The 18,737-nt window shown below is 43.0% G+C and overlaps 1 protein-coding gene across 1 annotated transcript in view; it reads right to left on the bottom strand.

The window, feature by feature from the left end:
• CDH23 (cadherin related 23) overlaps positions 1–18,737 on the bottom strand; it is a 406,157-nt gene that overhangs the window by 77,694 nt on the left and 309,726 nt on the right. The window contains exons 28-36 of the mRNA XM_083441382.1: positions 17,976–18,036; positions 16,928–17,076; positions 14,377–14,512; positions 13,601–13,989; positions 13,408–13,509; positions 8,930–9,079; positions 7,003–7,131; positions 5,511–5,639; positions 4,747–4,974 (exon numbers count right to left, since the gene is read on the bottom strand). Of these exons, the coding sequence (XP_083297508.1) occupies positions 4,747–4,974; positions 5,511–5,639; positions 7,003–7,131; positions 8,930–9,079; positions 13,408–13,509; positions 13,601–13,989; positions 14,377–14,512; positions 16,928–17,076; positions 17,976–18,036 (1,473 nt within the window). The remainder of the gene's footprint in view (positions 1–4,746; positions 4,975–5,510; positions 5,640–7,002; positions 7,132–8,929; positions 9,080–13,407; positions 13,510–13,600; positions 13,990–14,376; positions 14,513–16,927; positions 17,077–17,975; positions 18,037–18,737) is intronic.

The following is an 18,737-nucleotide window of genomic DNA, read 5'->3' as shown; positions in this document are numbered from 1 at the left end:
CGTGGGCAAGTAATATTCATCAAGAACTCCAACAGAATCCATAGACCAGACTTCCAACACTCACCGCTGATCACATGAAACTGCCTTATACTGAACCAGACCACTGGTCCGTCATTACTTATTCTGACTGGCACGTCGGTCTCAAGCAGGGCTTTTCTCATTACCTGCCACCTGACCCTTTTATCTGGCTGGCGCTGGGGTCCCTCTGCCTGCATGTGCCACTCCAATGCACTGCAACCCCCCCCCCACTCACTGATATTTAGGTTTCTAATAAAGTTATGATGTTTCCATAAAATATAATGAAGTTAGAGTGGATTGGAATTGAGTGGTTCATAGAATCCCAGACCCAGAAGGATCCCCAGCTGTCAACCAATCCAACAAGCTGCAATGCACGAACCTCAGCTAAAGCATCCATGACAGATGACCATCCAACCTCTGCTTAAAAACCTCAAACGAAGGAGAGTCCTTCTTATTTGGGAATAACATCTGTATGAGTGTAAGATAGCATAGACCACAGTATCAAAATGCAGCCCATCCCAGTAAGGTCCCAAATGAAACTTGCACTAGTTCTTTCTTTCTCAAGACAAGAGTATACACTTTAAGAACGAGAAACGACTCATGTTTGCACCGATTGTTAAATACAGTCATACCTCAGGTTGAATGTGCTTCAGGTTGAGCGCGTTCAGGTTGCACACTGCGGCAAGCCAGAAGTAACGGAGTGTGTTACTTCCGGGTTTCGCTGCTTGCGCATGCGCAGATGCTCAAAATGACATCATGTGCCTGTGCGGAAGCGGCAAAACGCGCCCCGCGCCGCCGTGTCTTAAATTCCATTCAGGATGCGAACGGGGCTCTGGAACGGATCCCGTTTGCATCCCGAGGTACCACTGTATTCATTGGCATGGTAACAAACAGCATCAGAGTAGGCTGCGGAGTTTGGGACCATACTTTTGGAATGGTGATTACATGATACGAAGGCTCTGCAGAGAAAATTCCTCATGGGAGATGGACATAAAGCTGCTGAAGTGATGGTACACTTCATAAGCTGCTACCAGAAACTAAAGATGATTCGACAGAATGTGCTAAAAGTCATGCCACTGCTAAAAATCCTAGGGTCTAAAATTAGTGTAGCATAATGCACTCTACTGTGCAACTAGTACTGCTGACTAAAGCAATTTCCTCATCTTGGTCCAAAAAGGTTCTGGGAAGAAGTTGGCACATCTTAATGTTCAGCAGCTTTTCACCACTACAACTTTGCTCAGCAATAAATAAACCACTAGAAATGAAGGGGGGAAATGTGCAAAAAGTTGCCATGCTTCCTTTATTTTATTTCCTCTTTTAATGCTTTAAAATTTGCAGCTTTTCTGTTCTCAGCACCACTGTAAGTCATAGCACACTATCTTAACAACCAAAACAAACCAATTCCTGTTCAGTTACTCTGTTTTCTGACTGTATGATGGGACAAGAGGACCCTCTAGCCTGGCAGATTATAGGAAGTCAGATGTATTGCCAAAAGGTATACTAGGAAAAGTGGTATAGATTCTTGGTATTTGGTACTATGCTGGGGTAACTTGCGCAAACGCATGAAAGCATAGCCAAACCTATTTGGGTGGCGTCTGGATAACATGGGAGTGCTCCAAATAGAGTTTGGATAAATTTACAATAAACAGCAAATATATTTTGTGAACTTTGACAAAGCTGATCTGAGAACTAAATTGAGTCAAAGGGAGTACTTGCCACCTTAAATGTTTGTAGATAAATAGTGTAGGTTGGAATAAATTTTTGGGTTAAGATGAAGTGCCTGCCAACCTAGCAGTTCGAAAGCACCCCTAAGTGCAAGTAGATAAATAGGGACCGCTTACTAGCGGGAAGGTAAACAGCGTTTCTGTGTGTGGCTCTGGCTCGCCAGAGCAGCGATGTCACGCTGGCCACATGACCCGGAAGTGTCTTCGGACAGCGCTGGCCCCCGGCCTCTTTGAGTGAGATGGGCGCACAACCCTAGAGTCTGTCAAGACTGGCCCGTACGGGCAGGGTACCTTTACCTTTTACCTTTAAGATGAAGCAGGCTGATCAGCTTATCATTACTGGGATCCTACTCTGAAAGGCGGCAAGATTAATTGATATTGGCTCAAATGATATCAATCATCTGAACCATTAGGTTGTATCCAAATGGCTGTTGCATGTTGTGGTGCTGGAGATCATATGCAGGAGAAAAAGGGCTTGCGAAAGTAGTATATGGTTTTGCTGCAAGACACAGCTTTTAATGGTACACTCTACATTTCTAAGCACATTATCTAGGCTGAACACAGTAAAATTTACTGCCAGTTAAACATGCTATGGACTGTGTTGCTGAACTGTTTGGACTAGTGGCATTCTCAGTCTGTTTTTGGATCCAGTATACTGATTACGCAATCTCAAAATTCCTCACCCTAAAAAACAACAACCCTGTGTGGATGCACCACAGAAGTTACTCACAACCCCTGTTTTAGTTTGAAAGAGATACACATCAAAAAGCAAATTTCTATTAGGTAAAAGTGGCTAAGAGATGGCCGAAAATGGGAAGTATTCAAAAGGAGAAGCTTTGCATTTACATTCCCTAAACTGGTTTGTTCCTGTAATTCTATGAGCATGAAAACACGTAGGCTACTTCCCTGTTGTCATTACATAAAGCATAAAATAATTTAGAGACCATGTACACAGGCACAACATTAATAATAGTTAGAACCAGAACTTAACCTAGATGTCATGGTATCAAATATGTGTGAATCTACTGCAAGGGAGGCAGGTGTTTACTTCACGGACTTGCATTTCTCCAGTTATATCATCCAGTGGAAATCAGCACAGAAAAACAACGAACCCCAAAACAATTATGAAATGCACAATAAGCCAAGGACATGTGTGAATGGTGGACTGTACATCTTGCATTTCTGGTGTGGAGGAAAAACAGCTGTTGGATAGAGCAGCCTCCCAGCTTGCATTTCAATACATGAGAAACTAGACAGACAAGCGACAGATTATGAGTTTCAGGAACAGCTAAAGCCGAATAAACACTCATTTCAGTATGGAACAGGGCAGCTATCTCAGGTCAACCTGAGGTAAGTTATTAGTCACCAGGTAAATCAACAGCCAGAAATTCTCCTATCTGGAACCAACCCTTGAACTGGAGTGGAACCAGACTGTTGGCACTTAAAATCAAAAAGGTGGCACCTTTTAAACCGATTCTCCCTCTCTCATAATACTAGAGTCCGGGGTCCAGCTGAATGCTGGGAGATTCAGGACAGACAAAAGGAAGTGCAGCTTCACAAAGAGCCTGGGCTGAACGATGGAAATGGCTCTCACAAGATGTAGCAATGGCCACCAACTTGGGACAGCTTTAAAAGGGTATTAGCCAAATCCATGGAAAATAAAAGTTGTCCATGACTACTAGCCACGATGGTGGGCACATCCTGCCACTGCCACCTGCAGGTGCGCCTTGCTGCTGTTGCAGGTGCACCATGGTTCTGCCACCATCCTACCCCTGCCTCCTCCACTGTCACGCCCCACCACTGTCGGGCCCCACTGCTGATGCAGGTGCACCCATGGAAGAAGTGGCAGCAGGGTATGCCCATGGAGATTGAGATGATGGATTTTGCCTCAAGAGCCCTGGGGGGGATAGTGCTGTAACACTGTAGGTTCCACCTATGGGCTTCCTATAGGCATCTAGATGGTCACGGTAAGAAGAGGATGCTGGGTTAGATGGGTCTCTGGTTGGATCCAGAAAGGATCTTGCAAACCTGGTGCTTTGTAGGTAGGAGTAGCAGAGATAAGAAACTCTAAGGTTAGTAGGGCGCTGGTGTAAATCCTTTCCAGTTACTTTAAACAGGTTCCACCACTGTGCCTATATAAAAGCAGTACAGTGGTACCTTGGGTTAAGTACTTAATTCGTTCCGGAGATCCGTTCTTAAGCTGAAACTGTTCTTAACCTGAAGCACCACTTTAGCTAATGGGGCCTCCCGCTGCCGCCACACTGCCAGAGCACGATTTCTGTTCTCATCCTGAAGCAAAGTTCTTAACCTGAAGTACTATTTCTGGGTTAGCGGAGTCTGTAACCTGAAGCGTATATAACCTGAAGCGTATGTAACCTGAAGCGTATGTAACCCGCGGTACCACTGTATTTAACTGACCAGCATATTTATATATGTGTGATAACTTGTTCTGCTCTACCTCCGAGTTCTAAGAGGCAACAATCTGGATGGATATCATGAATGTATACACTCTGTAATACAGTGGTACCTCGGGTTACATATGCTTCAGGTTACAGATGCTTCAGGTTACAGACTCTGCTAACCCAGAAATAGTACCTTGGGTTAAGAACTTTGCTTCAGGATGAGAACAGAAATTGTGCTCCGGCAGCGTGGCGGCAGCGGGAGGCCCCATTAGCTGAAGTGGTACTTCAGGTTAAGAATAGTTTCAGGTTAAGAACGGACCTCCGGAACGAATTAAGTACTTAACCCGAGGTACCACTGTAACTGGACGGATCACTAAAATTATAATGTGTGTTTGCATGACCTTAATGTTAAATATGGACCATGTACTGAATCTGACAACACAGCATTTTCAAAATAATCTTCCAATTTCAGAACTAGATGGAACTAGGCAAATCTACCCTGCGCAGTTTTTCATGACACTTTTATCCCACAATAAGTGTATTCAGTAATTCTCAAGATCATTGCCAATTGCAAAATGTGGCATCGCATCATCACCACCTACCGAGAGGGCTGGGTTGCCTTCATCCTCCACAGTGACCACCAGCTGGTAAAACTGCTGCCTCTCACGGTCTGGAGGGGAAGGGCGGGTGGCGATCTCCCCAGTCACTCTGTCCATGCGAAAGGTCAGTTCCTCATTCCCTTGAGTGATGTAGTAGGAGAGGACACTGTTGAGGCCACTATCCCTGTCAGTTGCTCGCACCTGAGCCACAGCGGTACCTCCACCCACGTTCTGTGAACACACACACAAAAATGAATATTAGTCTGGCATATCTATATCTATGCATACTTCTCTAAAAATGGAACTGTGTCATAAAAATTAGATTTGGATTTGGGATTAGGCAAAGACTACCAGATGGGCGGGGTATAAATAATAAATTATTATTATAAATTATTATTATTATTACATAATCTTCCTATGGCAACAGATAGACTAGAACTGGTTTCTTATTGAGCTCTTGTTGTTCAGTGTGGGACCCACAAGCAATTTGAGAGGATTGGCCATTTCACCAAATCAAGCGTTCTCTCAACCTGTTTGAGAAGCCACACGTTGGACAGAGGCAACAGTATTTATGTCTATTAATTTAATCTGGATGGCACAACAAGCAGGGCTCTGCTGCCTAAACCCAGAAGCACATTGTCAAATAATATTCTCAAGTAAGTGTCTATATATGTTGCAGAATATGAGGGGCTGTTGGGGTTAGAACCAGATCTTCCTTGTGCACAAATAACTCTCTTCACAGAAAGCCAGCAAGCAGAGAAGCTTACCTCATTAACGCTAACGTTGTATCCATATGGATTTGCAATAACTGGTGGGTTATCATTAACATCCAGTATATTCACTCTTAAGGTGTGTTCTTTCCTGCGAGGTGGGACACCTCTGTCAGATGCTTGAATCTGGAATGTAGCACAATGTAATCAGGAGAAAAGCTCATAGCCTTGATCAAGCCTGTTACTTAACTGAAATGAGAATGGCCTAAATAAGTAAACATGTCATAGCAATGAAGCTCTTGGATGAGCTAAGCCAATCTCCCCCCCCCACCCCCAATCACATATTTACCTACTGGTTACTTTATGGAACCTGGAGTATGTATGTGCATTATTTTATATGTATAAATAATGTATATAATATGCGAGAACTGTTTTTACTTTTCATGCAATGCTCTGTTATCTCGTGACCAGGAGCCCTAAGCTGTCTCTTGAGCAGGAGCCCTCAGACATGAACTTAATTTGGCTAACATACTAATTTCTGAGTCAGCTCTACCAGACATACAGTTGCCTGGCAGACATACCATTGCCTGTTCCCTGGCAGAAACAAGTTCCCCTAGCCCCGAGCTACATTCCCCCATTCATCTGTTGCTCCTGAGGAACTTTCTCTCCAAATATTCAGTTGTGTATGAGATATATGAGTACTTAGCATGTCTAGTAGCACCATGCACAGAACAACGCAACACAAGAGACTGTCAAATAGCTCTACTTTGATGAAAGATGAGTAAATAGAGCAGCAGAAGTAACTGCAGTGAACAATCTTAAGTATGGTCTGATGGTGATGGATACAGCCTGGTTTGGCACTTAGCATCACTAGAGAATCATTTTGAACAGAAGAATGTAAGTGGTAGGCTGATCCACCTCTTCCTCTGGTGGCAAGTTTAACAGGTGCCCCATGGCCACATAGCTTCACACTACTTAAAACGGCTACAGGAGACTGTGTGGCCTTGGGAATGTTGCTATCCCAAGCAATGATGGTTGTGTACATAAAATTCCACTTTGGAAGCAAAGTTGGACAAAGTAACATATATATTTTTTGTAAAAAAAAACCAAACCAAACCAAAACAAAACAGGAAGGTTGGAGCTGGAGGCTATGCGATTGCTCTTTGGAACTGCCGCTGTGAAGTTCAGCTCTGAGGCAAACAACTGCAAGGAGTTACAGTCTTACTAAACCAATTACTTTGGCAATGAATTCCAATTTGTGTCTCAGAACAATTTTTAATATATTCAAATAATGTAAAATATATTGTTCTGAGCACATTTATAGTTCAAAATACAAGGAATGCATTATTATTATTTTCCTTATACAGGTGTTATCGAGGCAGTAAGTGAAATAATTGGTCACACTGTAAACATGCAGATGCTGCAATTACAGAGTCTAGACAACAATAAGTTGGCTAATCACATTTGGTATATAAAGCTGCTTGCCTGGATCTGGCAAACGGTGTGATTGTGCAGCAAGCAACTTGGATCGTGGGCATCACTAAATTACCTTTAAAGTGTAATGTTCAATCATTTCCCGGTCCAATGGTCTGGCCACAAACACTTCTCCATAGGTGTTGTTGGTTGTGCGGATTTCAAATGCCCTGCCTATGTTTCCTGATACTATAGAAAAAGTCACCTGTAAAAAGATATTCATATATACAAAAAAATTAAAAAATCACAATGATGACTGGGAGGTTTAGGGGATCTTGTAAATTCCATAGGAGAACAGTAGATCTATAAATTCATAATGATGCATACGAAAGCACCTTTTCAGATTGAAACTGCTTGGGAAGTTCATAACAGCAGATCATTTCAGGCAGCAAATTAAAGAAAAAACACACCTCACCTTAAACACAGAGTGCTTCCTGTTTAATACAGAGAGGGCTTCCTTTTAGTACATTGTGGTGGTGAGAACGCTGCCATCTGTTTTTTTCAGGTCCATTGTCCCATCTGTCAGCTGTCAAGCAGCCTCTCAGCACCAAAGGAACTTGTTTAAGATATTGTTTTTCCCCTAACATGTTTCAGAGCCATCTGCTCCATCCATTGCATCTTAAGAGTCCAAGTTATATTTAGTGCTAGTGATTTCACCTTGCAGGCAGGGAAACCCTACCACTGAAGATCAGGGCCTTACAGGAGCCAGTTCAAAGAACTGAGGGAAGCAGAAGGGCAAAGTGGGACTCACAGATCGGAGGAGGTGGACTCTGCTGAGGCCAGAAGACTTCGCTGTTGCCTCCTGATAGCAGTCAGGACAACTGGCAATGGCAGCAGCAGAAGTTTGCTTCTGTATAGTCCCTTCAAGATGGTAGTATGTGAATTGGCCCTGAAGGAGAAACAGTGCCTATAGGGAGACTTACTGGGTTGTTGGTAGGATAAAGTAGCCATTTCACCTGCCTCAATGGTTGCACCAGAGCTTCCCATCACCAAGAAAGGACAGTGCAGAAAAAAGGTATCTGACAAAATCCTTACACATTTGTCAGGTGCCCCCTGGTTTACCCAGATGCTAGCAGTGGCAGGTTTATGATCCCTGCTAATCCCATCTGACCTCGACAAAAATCTTGAAATCAGCTACACCTGCTCAGTCTTTCAGTGGATAAGAGCAGCCCAAGAGAATAGCAAAATGGTGTGTCCCCTCTCGCTCCCAGTAAAAGTTCCTTATGGATTTCACCTGGATAGCCTTTCTCAATTAAAGGCGAAGGGAGTCGATAATGTGTGTGTGTGTGTGTGTGTGTGTGTGTGTGAATGTGCACACGCGCACACACACACACACACAAAAAAAGCAAAAGTGCTTTATACTTGTACTTGGATGTCACATATGGCTGTGTGGCTCAATCTACAATATTTCTTGTCCCTCAGAGAACAACCCTGCACTCCAATGCTAGCCAGAAACTAGACCATAGATTTTTTTTTTTAAAAAATGTCAGCTTCCCCTTTAAAATCAAGTTTATTGATTACAAGGGCATGGAGGATGCAGCTGTTTCAGAGCTGTTATTTGTGGAACCCAACATGTCTCCGTGCTCTGCTGATGCTCTATGTAAGACAACAGAAGCTTTGACGAGCAGGGTGTTATTCATCAGCCTATGAGGCATCCTACATTGCTGTTTCTGAATCATGCGTAGGGCACATATATCTACTTGGAAAGGATCACGAGTTTAATCCAAAGCGGGAAGTATGCAATAACAATGAAACCAATTTGCCATCACAATTAGGGCAAGAAAACAGGGTTCACCAATTATAGTTTGGGTATATTGCTAACTCACTATGCAAATATCTACCATTCACCTTCAAAGTTCTTACACAGAAACTAGTGTTTCCTTAATTTTGATGTTATCCCATAAGCATCAAATTAGAATAAGCAAAATGTGACCAACCCACCACATCTCAACACCCTTTTGCTAACTCCACTGTACATTTTGAAGCCACACAATCATTGCTACCTGCCCGTTGCTTCCTGCATCAGGGTCCCTGGCCAAAACCAGAGCAATTCGACGTCCAACAGAACTGTCCTCTGCTACGCTCACAGATGAATCGGAAGTAATGTCAAACTGTGGGCTGTTGTCATTCTCATCCAGTATGGTGATAGTAACCTGTCCAATGGAGAAGGCAGATATGAATAAGAGCTGTCTGTCTGTCTCTCACAGACACCAGTACTAGAGCTGGGGAGAAACAGTGATTTAGCCAAAAAGACATTAGATTGACCTTATAATTCGAGGAGAAATGATTTTGTGAAATTGTTCCATGCAATTTTATTTCTCCAAATTGTTTAACTGGTTCTTGAAGCATTGCCTATTCCTTGGAAGCATACTTAACACTTAAAGAATACAAACTGCTAGAGGAATGATCCATCCATTCTAGAAAAATGTCATCCTTTCTGTATCATCCATTTTTTTTAATGGTGGCAGCCATTTTAAAAACATCTTAGAACAGGCTTTCTGGAAAAAAGGCAAAATGATGACCACTCTTCCCACCCCAGAAATTCACCCTACTCCCAAAATATTGGTGAAGCAAAACAGCCCATTCTAAGGTTGATGAAACGGCTGAGCAATAGTCATTGTCCATGCAGTATAGCCCTACTTTCTGCATAATCAGAGCAAACAGAAGGACCCTTGCATTTATAGCTTGAACTGAAGCTGCGGCTGCAAAGGAATGCTTATGTTTGCAGCAAGCCCCACTTTGGGGTTTGGATAAGTGCAGATCCCAGCCGGCTTGCTGTAAGCCTTGATCAGCTGCTCAGCACTTATGACTCCTGGCAGGCACCAGCTGCACTATGCAATGCCCAGTGGAGAACTACAAAGCACAGCCAATCACAGCTGGCTTCCTATAAGTGCCAATCAGTAGTTTGGCACTTCCAGCAAGCTGGCTTGGGGCAAGCATCAGCTGCACTCCTGACGTTGGGAACTCAGTAGCGCAGCCAATCCCAGTCAGCTTGCTATAAGGTGTTTACAGCAAGCCCACTGCAATCAGCTTCACTACCGAACTCCTGGTGGGGAACTCTGTTGTGCAGTGAAATCGCCGCAGGCTTGCTGTCACTGCCAATCAGCTGATGACACTGACAGCAAGCCTCGTTTGCTAGGCAACAACCAGGAGAACTTGAAGGCTTCTGAAAGTTTCTTGGTAGCGATGTCCCCACTTGTCCCTCACCTGATATATAAGATATGACAGATGGGCATGGTTTGGGGAAATTTGCACCACAGGCCAAAAATGGGCCCTTTGCTGGGTTTAAATGGTCCCATGGGCTGGAGTTATCTCACCCCCTGGGCTAAGGTATAATGTCTACCTTAAGAGATGAAAGCCTTAAACTGAAGAACTAGGTCACTGTTTCCTAAACTTGGGTCTGCAGCTGTTTGTTGGACTACAACTCCCATCATCCCTAACAGTACCAGTGGTCAGGGATGATGGGAACCGTAGTCCCAAAACAGCTGGGGACTCAAGTTTGGGGAACACTGAACTAGGTGGTACCTCTAACACAGGAATCCCCAAACTCGGCCCTCCAGAAATTTTGGGATTACAACTCCCATCGTCCCTAGCTAACAGGACCAGTGGTCAGGGATGATGGGAATTGTAGTCCCAAAACATCTGGAGGGCCAAGTTTGGGGATGCCTGCTCTAACACTTCTATATGGCTGGAAGAACTAATTCAAGTTTACTCAGAAGCAAATACCTCTCTGTTCAACAGGACTTACTGTAAACATGGACTGGGTCGTAGGCTACATGTGCATTCAGGCACTTCTAATACAGCGAGTTCCTCTAATCTTCACAACCACATTGACAGAGGGAAGTGGAAACCTCCCATTTATTATAGAGGCTCTGCACAACACCTCACTGGTGTTGACACAAGAGCCCATTTAGCAATAAATGTAGCCCAGAAATACTGGAAATTCCAGCCCACAGTTACATTAGTCAACTCACACAGCATTAAAATATTCTCAGAATCACTTTGCTGTGAGAACTGTCGTCAGTAGCTCTTTTTTTTGGTAAAGGGATCAAGTTATTATGGATGTGCCTCAGCTGCAGTCATGAGTCCAAAATCACCCTGATAGTATTCAAGCTGTGTTTTCTGTCATTAGCTAAAGGAAATGCTGTCATGTCTAAAAATAACTGTGCATGCACACACACAATACACAAAAGGAGGAGAAAAAGAGGAAGATGCTTTTATTTATGAGTCTTTATTTACCTGGTTAAAGGCTCCAGCTGCAGGGCCAGGCAGCATGGCCTGCTTCTAGAGGGAGGCTGAAGCCCTCTTTCTGCTTCTTTTAGGGCAGGCTTCCTCAGCCTCGGCCCTTCAGATATTTTGAGACTACAATTCCCATCATCCCTGACCACTGGTCCTGCTCGCTAGGGGTCATGGGAGTTGTAGGCCAAAACATGTGGAGGGCCGAGGTTGAGGAAGCCTATTTTAGGGTGATTTTTTTTATCCTTGTTGCATGCTTCTCCACTTCAAGAACAAGCAGCTGCTGAAATGAGTGGCCACCTGAACAGCCAAACCTGTCTCCTCTAATCCACCTCGATTCCTTCCATTGTTGACTCTCTTTTGGCCCATTTTTTCCAACACAACATCACAACTTTCCCCAAACCTTTGTTCAGAGATGCGCATTATTATTATTATTATTATTATTATTATTATTATTATTATTCCTTCACCTATTCCATCGCTGTGTTGTCTCACTTAAGACTTTGGGAGCTGAGTCCTACTTCAAGTAAAACTTGGGGCTCTGAGGAGGACTGCAGAGCTTCATGCCTGCACAGAGCCCAATTTACTGTTTCTAAATTCCAGTATACCCAGAATAGGCTGGGATGGACACGAAGAGATCTGAGAGAAAAATGACCTTCCCCTCCACTCCCCTTTCATTCTCAATCCTAGGGGAAAAGGGTTGCTTAGAAGAGTCATAAATGAGTTTGTGAGCCATTTATGCTCTGACTGGGTGCACATTCTTAGGGGCAGCAAGTCATTTGTTTAGTGGACTGAACAAGGCCTGCCTGGCAAGATAGAACAACCGTCTTCATTAAAAGAATTTAGAATGCTGGGACTGGAATGTGAAGGTAACTGCATAGCTGAGAACTAGCTGTCTCAAAAATGCTAGGGAATTCTAAAGCTTGCATGCACTTCAGAATCCAATAAATGGCATTCCTCAGCTTGCCTGTTTTGCACCCTATATTTGCACCCCACATGGAAATGTATAGCAACAGGTACCGGTACTTGTTTGAAAGCCAAAACAAAGGGTCACAGGCAACAACAAACAAAGGAAGGATAAACACAATGGAGGGGAAGCACTCTTACCTTCTGTTGGAGAGAAGCACAAAATAGGATGGAAAAGAAGAAAAACAGTTATTAGATTTAAATCCTTTTCACATGTGGTGTGAATTCAATGCTTTGGGAAAGGTCAGCTGTAGATGCAATGTAACGAGGCACAGATGCAATGAAAGGAAAACACAGGTGAACCATGTCCAAACTCTGCTCTTGTTGCTTTGCCAATATCCCCCAATCATCTAAGATATGTGGCATCCTCAACTATTTTGTTGCCAAGTCTCTCAACCAATTGAACACCAATTGTCTGTCCAGGAATATCGATATATTCCAACCTACAACCCCCCCCCCCCAAGAATTTGGCCCCTAGAAGCTCTTAATTGCCCCAGGGTGGGAAGTTGCAATGAATGTTAATATGAAATATGGCAAGCCCAAGATCACCGGGTGCAAGAATGTCTTTCACTGTAACTGCTTTTATAATGTTTTTAACTGCATTTGTTTTAAGAGTGTTGGATGCTTTTACTTTGTTTTTTTGTTTTGTTTTCACATTGTGACTCTGAGCTGCTTAGGGACCAAGGGTGGGATATAAACTCGGTCAACAAATAAATAAATAAAATACGGTGGGAATCGGTGCCAGGAAGGAATGCTTGCCACAGCAAATGCCTGCATTTCGCTAGAGGTGCTAAATTCGTATCTGAAAACTGTTAATTTAAACACCTCAGGTAACAAGACTGTGCTCGGTGACAATACAAAACAATTCAGAAATGTTTGATTGATACACACACACACACACACAATTGTACCTCGGAAGTTGAACGCCTTGCGAGTCAAACGTTTTGGCTCCCGAACGCCACAGAGCTGGAAGTGAGTGTTCCAGTTTGTGAATGTTCTTTGGAACCCGAATGTCTGACGCAGCTTATGCAGCTTCTGATTGGCTGCAGGAGCTTCCTGCAGCCAATCGGAAGCTGCGCCTTGGTTTCTGAACGTTTTGGAAGTTGAACGGACTTCCGGAACGGATTCCATTCGACTTCCAAGGTACAACTGTATAAGCTTTCCTGGGGAAACAATAAACTTTTCCTGGGTGGCGGCAGGGACCTAGCCTTGGAAAGAAGAGCCAACTCAACACTGTCGTACCCTACAAAGCCAAAGGGTTACAGCAAAAATAGCTCACCACAGTTGAGTCAAGCTTCGGACCACCGTCATCTGCCACAACAGTTAGGGTGTAAAAATCTCCTTTCTCTCGATCTACCTGTCCTTTGACTGTGATCACACCCTGCCAAGGGAAAAAAAGACACACGAATACATGAATTCCCAATGCCAGAGTATGATCTTAGGTGAAGGAGGTCCACCTGTAAACTACTCACAGTGATGCCATTTATTTTGAACAAAGACAGAGCCTGAGGATTTGTATTGGGGTCAAACTTGTACGTGATCTGGTTCAGGTTATCGATGGAGCGCGCCTGGACTCGGAGGACTTCAGATCCCAGGGGGATGTTCTCTGTGATCACTGCTTCATACGTGAGATTCGAAAACTGCACGGCCTCATCCAGTTCGTTGAGGAGGCTGACATAAACGCTGCAGAAGCCTTGGTTATGAGGAGGTGCTTGGTCCGTGGCTGAAACATTCATCAGATAGCTGGTTTTCGTCTCGTAGTCCAGATAGTCAATGGTGGTAATGAGACCGGTGCTCTCATCAATTTCAAACTTCCCCTCGGAACCTGAGATGATTTTGTAATTCACAAGGCCTCCGTTTCCTAAGGGGAGAAAAAACACAGTCAAAGGTGCAAGACACATGTAAGAAGCCACAAATCAATTGCACAGTGCTCAGGGATGAGAGTTCAAAAATCCAGACAGGTGCTTAAAAGCTTACACAGCAACTTATAAGGAAAAAAAATAACATATGTACTTCAGCGTATCTCAGGATTCCCCTGGATATATTTGAACCTCCCCATTGCACATGCACGGTCCCATGGCTACAAACCTGTCGTATTCAGCACTTAAGTTCAGCATTAGAAGGAGCAATTGTACTCCTCCACCAAGAATAAAGGCAACACTGACAAGCAAGAGACCACAAACACAAATCATGGCGAGTCACAATGGCTTGGGAAAAAAAGGATGACTATTCCATGCAGTTTCTGTACCTGTGTCTCGATCTGTTGCCCGAACAACTGCAACAGATGTCCCGATCCCAGCAGTCTCACGCAGTCCCAGCCGGTTATATTGCCTTTGGGTAAATACTGGCACTTCATCGTTGACATCTTCCACGTACACTATGACCTGGGAAAAGTTAAGGTGCAGTTAATTTATTTGCCTGGAATCTGTTCTGGAGAAAAAGCAGTGACACTTGATAAGGAAGAGGAGTCTTGATGTGGACACCACAGCACAGAATTATGGAGTTCTACTGGACCCAAAGATCAGTTCCATGGTGAAATATATGACCAGTCTCTCATGCCTCTTCACTACAAACAGAGGCAACCTGTGTAACAAGCAGAGAGCAAGTACACTGCAGGAAGCTATCAGCAAAGCAAATATCTCCAGGTAATCAACAAAGAATAAAAACAAAGCAAAGCCCAGGCTCCATAAGGGGAAAATTCCTTTCCGCCGCAAATTGCTGTAATATGCCACTGAATATCTTGTCTCTAGCTGCGGCAAGCACTGTCACCCCAGATGAAAGGAAAGACAGCCGGTATCATAAGAATCTGATCTTGGTGCAGTACAACTGAGGCAAGCTGTGTAGAATTTTCCATTCTTTCAAAATTGTAAATTCTTACTTATTTTTTCATAAGCAGGTAGGTACATATAGATTATTTGTAACCAAAAGAAAACAATGAAAAGACTTAAAATGATAGAAAAAGAAAGAAAAAGCACAATTGACGGCCCCCTATCAGAGAAATGGTACAATGCTGCCATAAATTAATACTTTTTCATTTTTGTTCTCTAATAAATTTTTGCTAGAGGTTCAGGATCAAAAGCTCCATCTATCATCGGGGTTAGTTGGCAGGCACCAGACATTCCATACCTTGCTTGCCAGAACAGTCTGGATATTACAAGCATCATTTATATATATATATATATATAAAATGTTTGCCAAACCTTCAACAATTTCTCTTACTGACTTTGACTCTGCCTCAACCATATTTTATACACTCACTTTTCCATAATCGTTAGAAACCAGACCTGATTTAAGCAAGCCTCTTTGCTCAGTTCCTCCCAATTCCCAACTTTTATATTCCATTCAATTTTTCAAGACAGCCGCTAGACCCTCCCTAACGCTTATTTCCAGCAGGTGAATTGATGTTTTTGCGTATTAACATGGCAGTAGCTAATTAATTAGGAAGAATTTAAAGTCCTAAAAAATGGATCAGGGTAATCCTGTGCGTGCTACAGCAAGGTAATTGCTAAAACCATGCTGAATAATTATAAGGGCAGGGGGAGCTGGGATAAAGTTGCCCAACACACTTGTGATTTCTCTCATTCCATTTGTCTGCAGCAAGCATTTGAGATTATGAACAGAGGTATAACCCTGATAGTGTCCATACTCACAAAATTCCATTCCGAGTGTAGCAGAGTCACAAATGGCTGTCAAAAAGAAGTCTATTTGTCATTAAATGGATTCTAATGAAGTTCCACTGACATTTGGTAAGGTCAAGAACTATTAGAAAATCTATTTCACCTGGGCTCCCCACATTTTAGAAGGTTTCTCCTACCACAGAACCTACAACAGAATATACAGGATGCACAGGGAATTTATGAAGGCTTCTGCAACATTTTTAAGTGGAGGTGATCTGTTGTGAATGTTGAGGATGAGCTCCCCCACATGTCTCCAAAGCACTATGCAAAAATGGGGTCACCTGGCACCACTGAGATGTCAGTTCCTTGGACAGGTGGGTGAGCTCTGCCCACCAGTCAAAGTTGGCCCATGGTGGGTGGAGGAGATGCAATTTCCCACCCATGGGTTATCTGAATGCACTGTTCTCTTCTAGATCTGGGGAGGTTCATAGGCCTGAGTAAACACAGGTCCACAATAACTCACGAAGTTAAGTCCCCGCCTCAGACCTCAAGGTTTCTGTTATGTACTGAAGTTCTCACCCTGGGCCAGCAGGGGGATACTGTAGATAGTTTTCATTCAGGTCCACATCAGTTATTTTAGGCGGGAAACCCTGGGTTGTTGTTGCTACAATGTTGACAGCCGGCTCCTATAAAAGCAGGCCAGATGAGCTGTTTGCTGTTCAGTTCTGTTCCAGCTTACAAAATAAAGAGCTGCTTTGGAGAAATCGCTGTGTCGTCTGCCATGTCTACCCACTATTCAACAGTTTCTGATTCAAACTGCGGGATATCACTGTGTTATGCATCTGCTGCTTTCAGAAATTCTTTACGCATTGACTTTGTTACTTAATTCATTCAGAGGAGCAAAGTTATTAAACAATGAACAAGTGCTCAAAATGTTATTAACCGTTGGGAGAACAGTTTGCAAAAAAATTATCTCTGCGGAACCTATGCATTTATATGCTCAGCATTTGATCCTTTTTTTTAAAAAAAAAATGCACTCTAAAACACTTTGCAATATCCCACTGATCTTCACCAAACTGTAAACCTGATTTAGCAAATCCCTTATAGCCAGCTCCACTATAACCAACAGAAGATTGTAATTTCCCTGTGCCGCCTTGTGGAATCTTGAAGAGGCATTATTACCCTAACGGAGCTCCTCATGGGTCCTTGTTCGCTATTGTAGGCTTCCACTTCAAGGACATGGGAGGAATTGCGTTCTCTGTCCAAGGGCCGTAAGCCTCGCATGACCAGTCCACTGCTGGGATTGATCCGGAAGTTGTTGTAACTGTTTCCTGTGGATGACAAATGAAGACTACAGAAGATGACACTATGTCTTCAGTTTGAAGACTTAATCTCCATTACAAGATTGTTTCAGAACAAGGAGAGAGGTGGATCTATTAACACCAATAGGATTATGAATTTATAAAGAAGCCAGTATAGCAATGCTACATATAGACTATTACACTAAATTCAATGATTATGCACACCCTCCTACCCTTTCAAACAGGCCTCTTCCCAAAGTTGCTTTTCTTTTTCTATTGAAGTTCCCGCAGGGCTTTGTTGCATACATGTTAATGTACCATGCAAGTTTGTCCCTTGGGTCACACATGCCACTTCTAACCTTGCTTGTTCATATTGTAGCCAGACCTTTATCCCTCTCCCCCTCACACCCCAAATCCATCTCAAAGTTCTTTCTCCTTCAGCTTCCAGCCAGGCTTTCTATTGGCTAGGGCCGAAGTTCTAGCTCCAGGGCATTAAATTTCTCTTTTGAAGTCATACTTCATGTATCACGATCACATCCTTACAGATTTACTTGGAAGCAAGTCCCATTATCAACTGAACTTACTTTCAAATAGGTATGTTTAGGATCATGACTGTGGAGTATTAGATGTTAAGACAAGCTGATGCAACATAAGCCATTTTCTGCAATATAGTTAATCTTGAGGGTTATGAAGAATGAATTGTCAAGCTTTAATGGTACCAGGAAGTCAGATATATTAGAAGTATAATTCCCTAGGATGTACGTTTCCCAATAATTAAGTTTAAAGCCCAGAAAATGTGGAGCAGAACGCATAAGGTTGCTGATGTTACGGTAAGGATGAAAACGATCAATAAGGTTGTTCTAGTTACTTTATAAGTATACTGTAAATTTTTTATCATTAAAAAAACACTATCCATTTTCTTTGCTTACCTTTGATAATCCTGTACCATACCCGGCCATTCACACCTTCATCTGCATCTGTGGCTTTCACCTTTGAACAAGCAAACAAACAAATGAAACAAGCAATAAGGGGCTACATTAATACACAAAGCTAAATCATGGTTTGCTTTACCACAGTTTGTTTAACAAATCACGTGTCATCTCATAAACAAGAACATAAGCCATGGCTTACTTCTTCAAAGCTTGGTTTGTTTTCCAGCTCCTCTCACCTTGTGGCTTTCTGCTTGGCAAGTGTCTGGGGTGAGCCAACAAACATGGCTGAGACACAATACCAGGCCATGATTGGTAAGCCGACGATTAACCATGGGTTCACACTGCAGTTTGTTGGCAGGAAACAAACCTTGGTTCATCTACTGGACTAGTTTCATATGCTCAAACAAATCATGGTTAGGCTAAACATATCACAGGTTACCATTATTTGAGAAACCAGGCCATTGTGTCAAAGTCCAACTATTCAACATACTTATTTTTAGAAAATATATAAGAGTGTTTCTACTCCCTGTCCAGTCACAGCCCACCCAATTTCAGAAGAATACTGAAATCAAGCTTCTAAAGGTAAGCACCAGAACTGTGAATTCTCCTTGGAAATACAATAGCACCCACTGCAGTTGTTTGACAAGTAGTGAAATATGCTAGTGTTGGTTGGTGCCACTTAATGATCAAGCTCTCTGTTAGATTAACTGAAGCTTCAAAAAAGTCTTGAAAAGTCATTCACCAGGGTGGATTAAATAC

The sequence above is a fragment of the Podarcis tiliguerta genome, assembly GCF_965153285.1.
Source record: "Podarcis tiliguerta genome assembly, chromosome: 5".
Classification (NCBI taxonomy): domain Eukaryota; kingdom Metazoa; phylum Chordata; class Lepidosauria; order Squamata; family Lacertidae; genus Podarcis; species Podarcis tiliguerta.
This window is presented reverse-complemented; position numbering and strand designations above follow the sequence as displayed.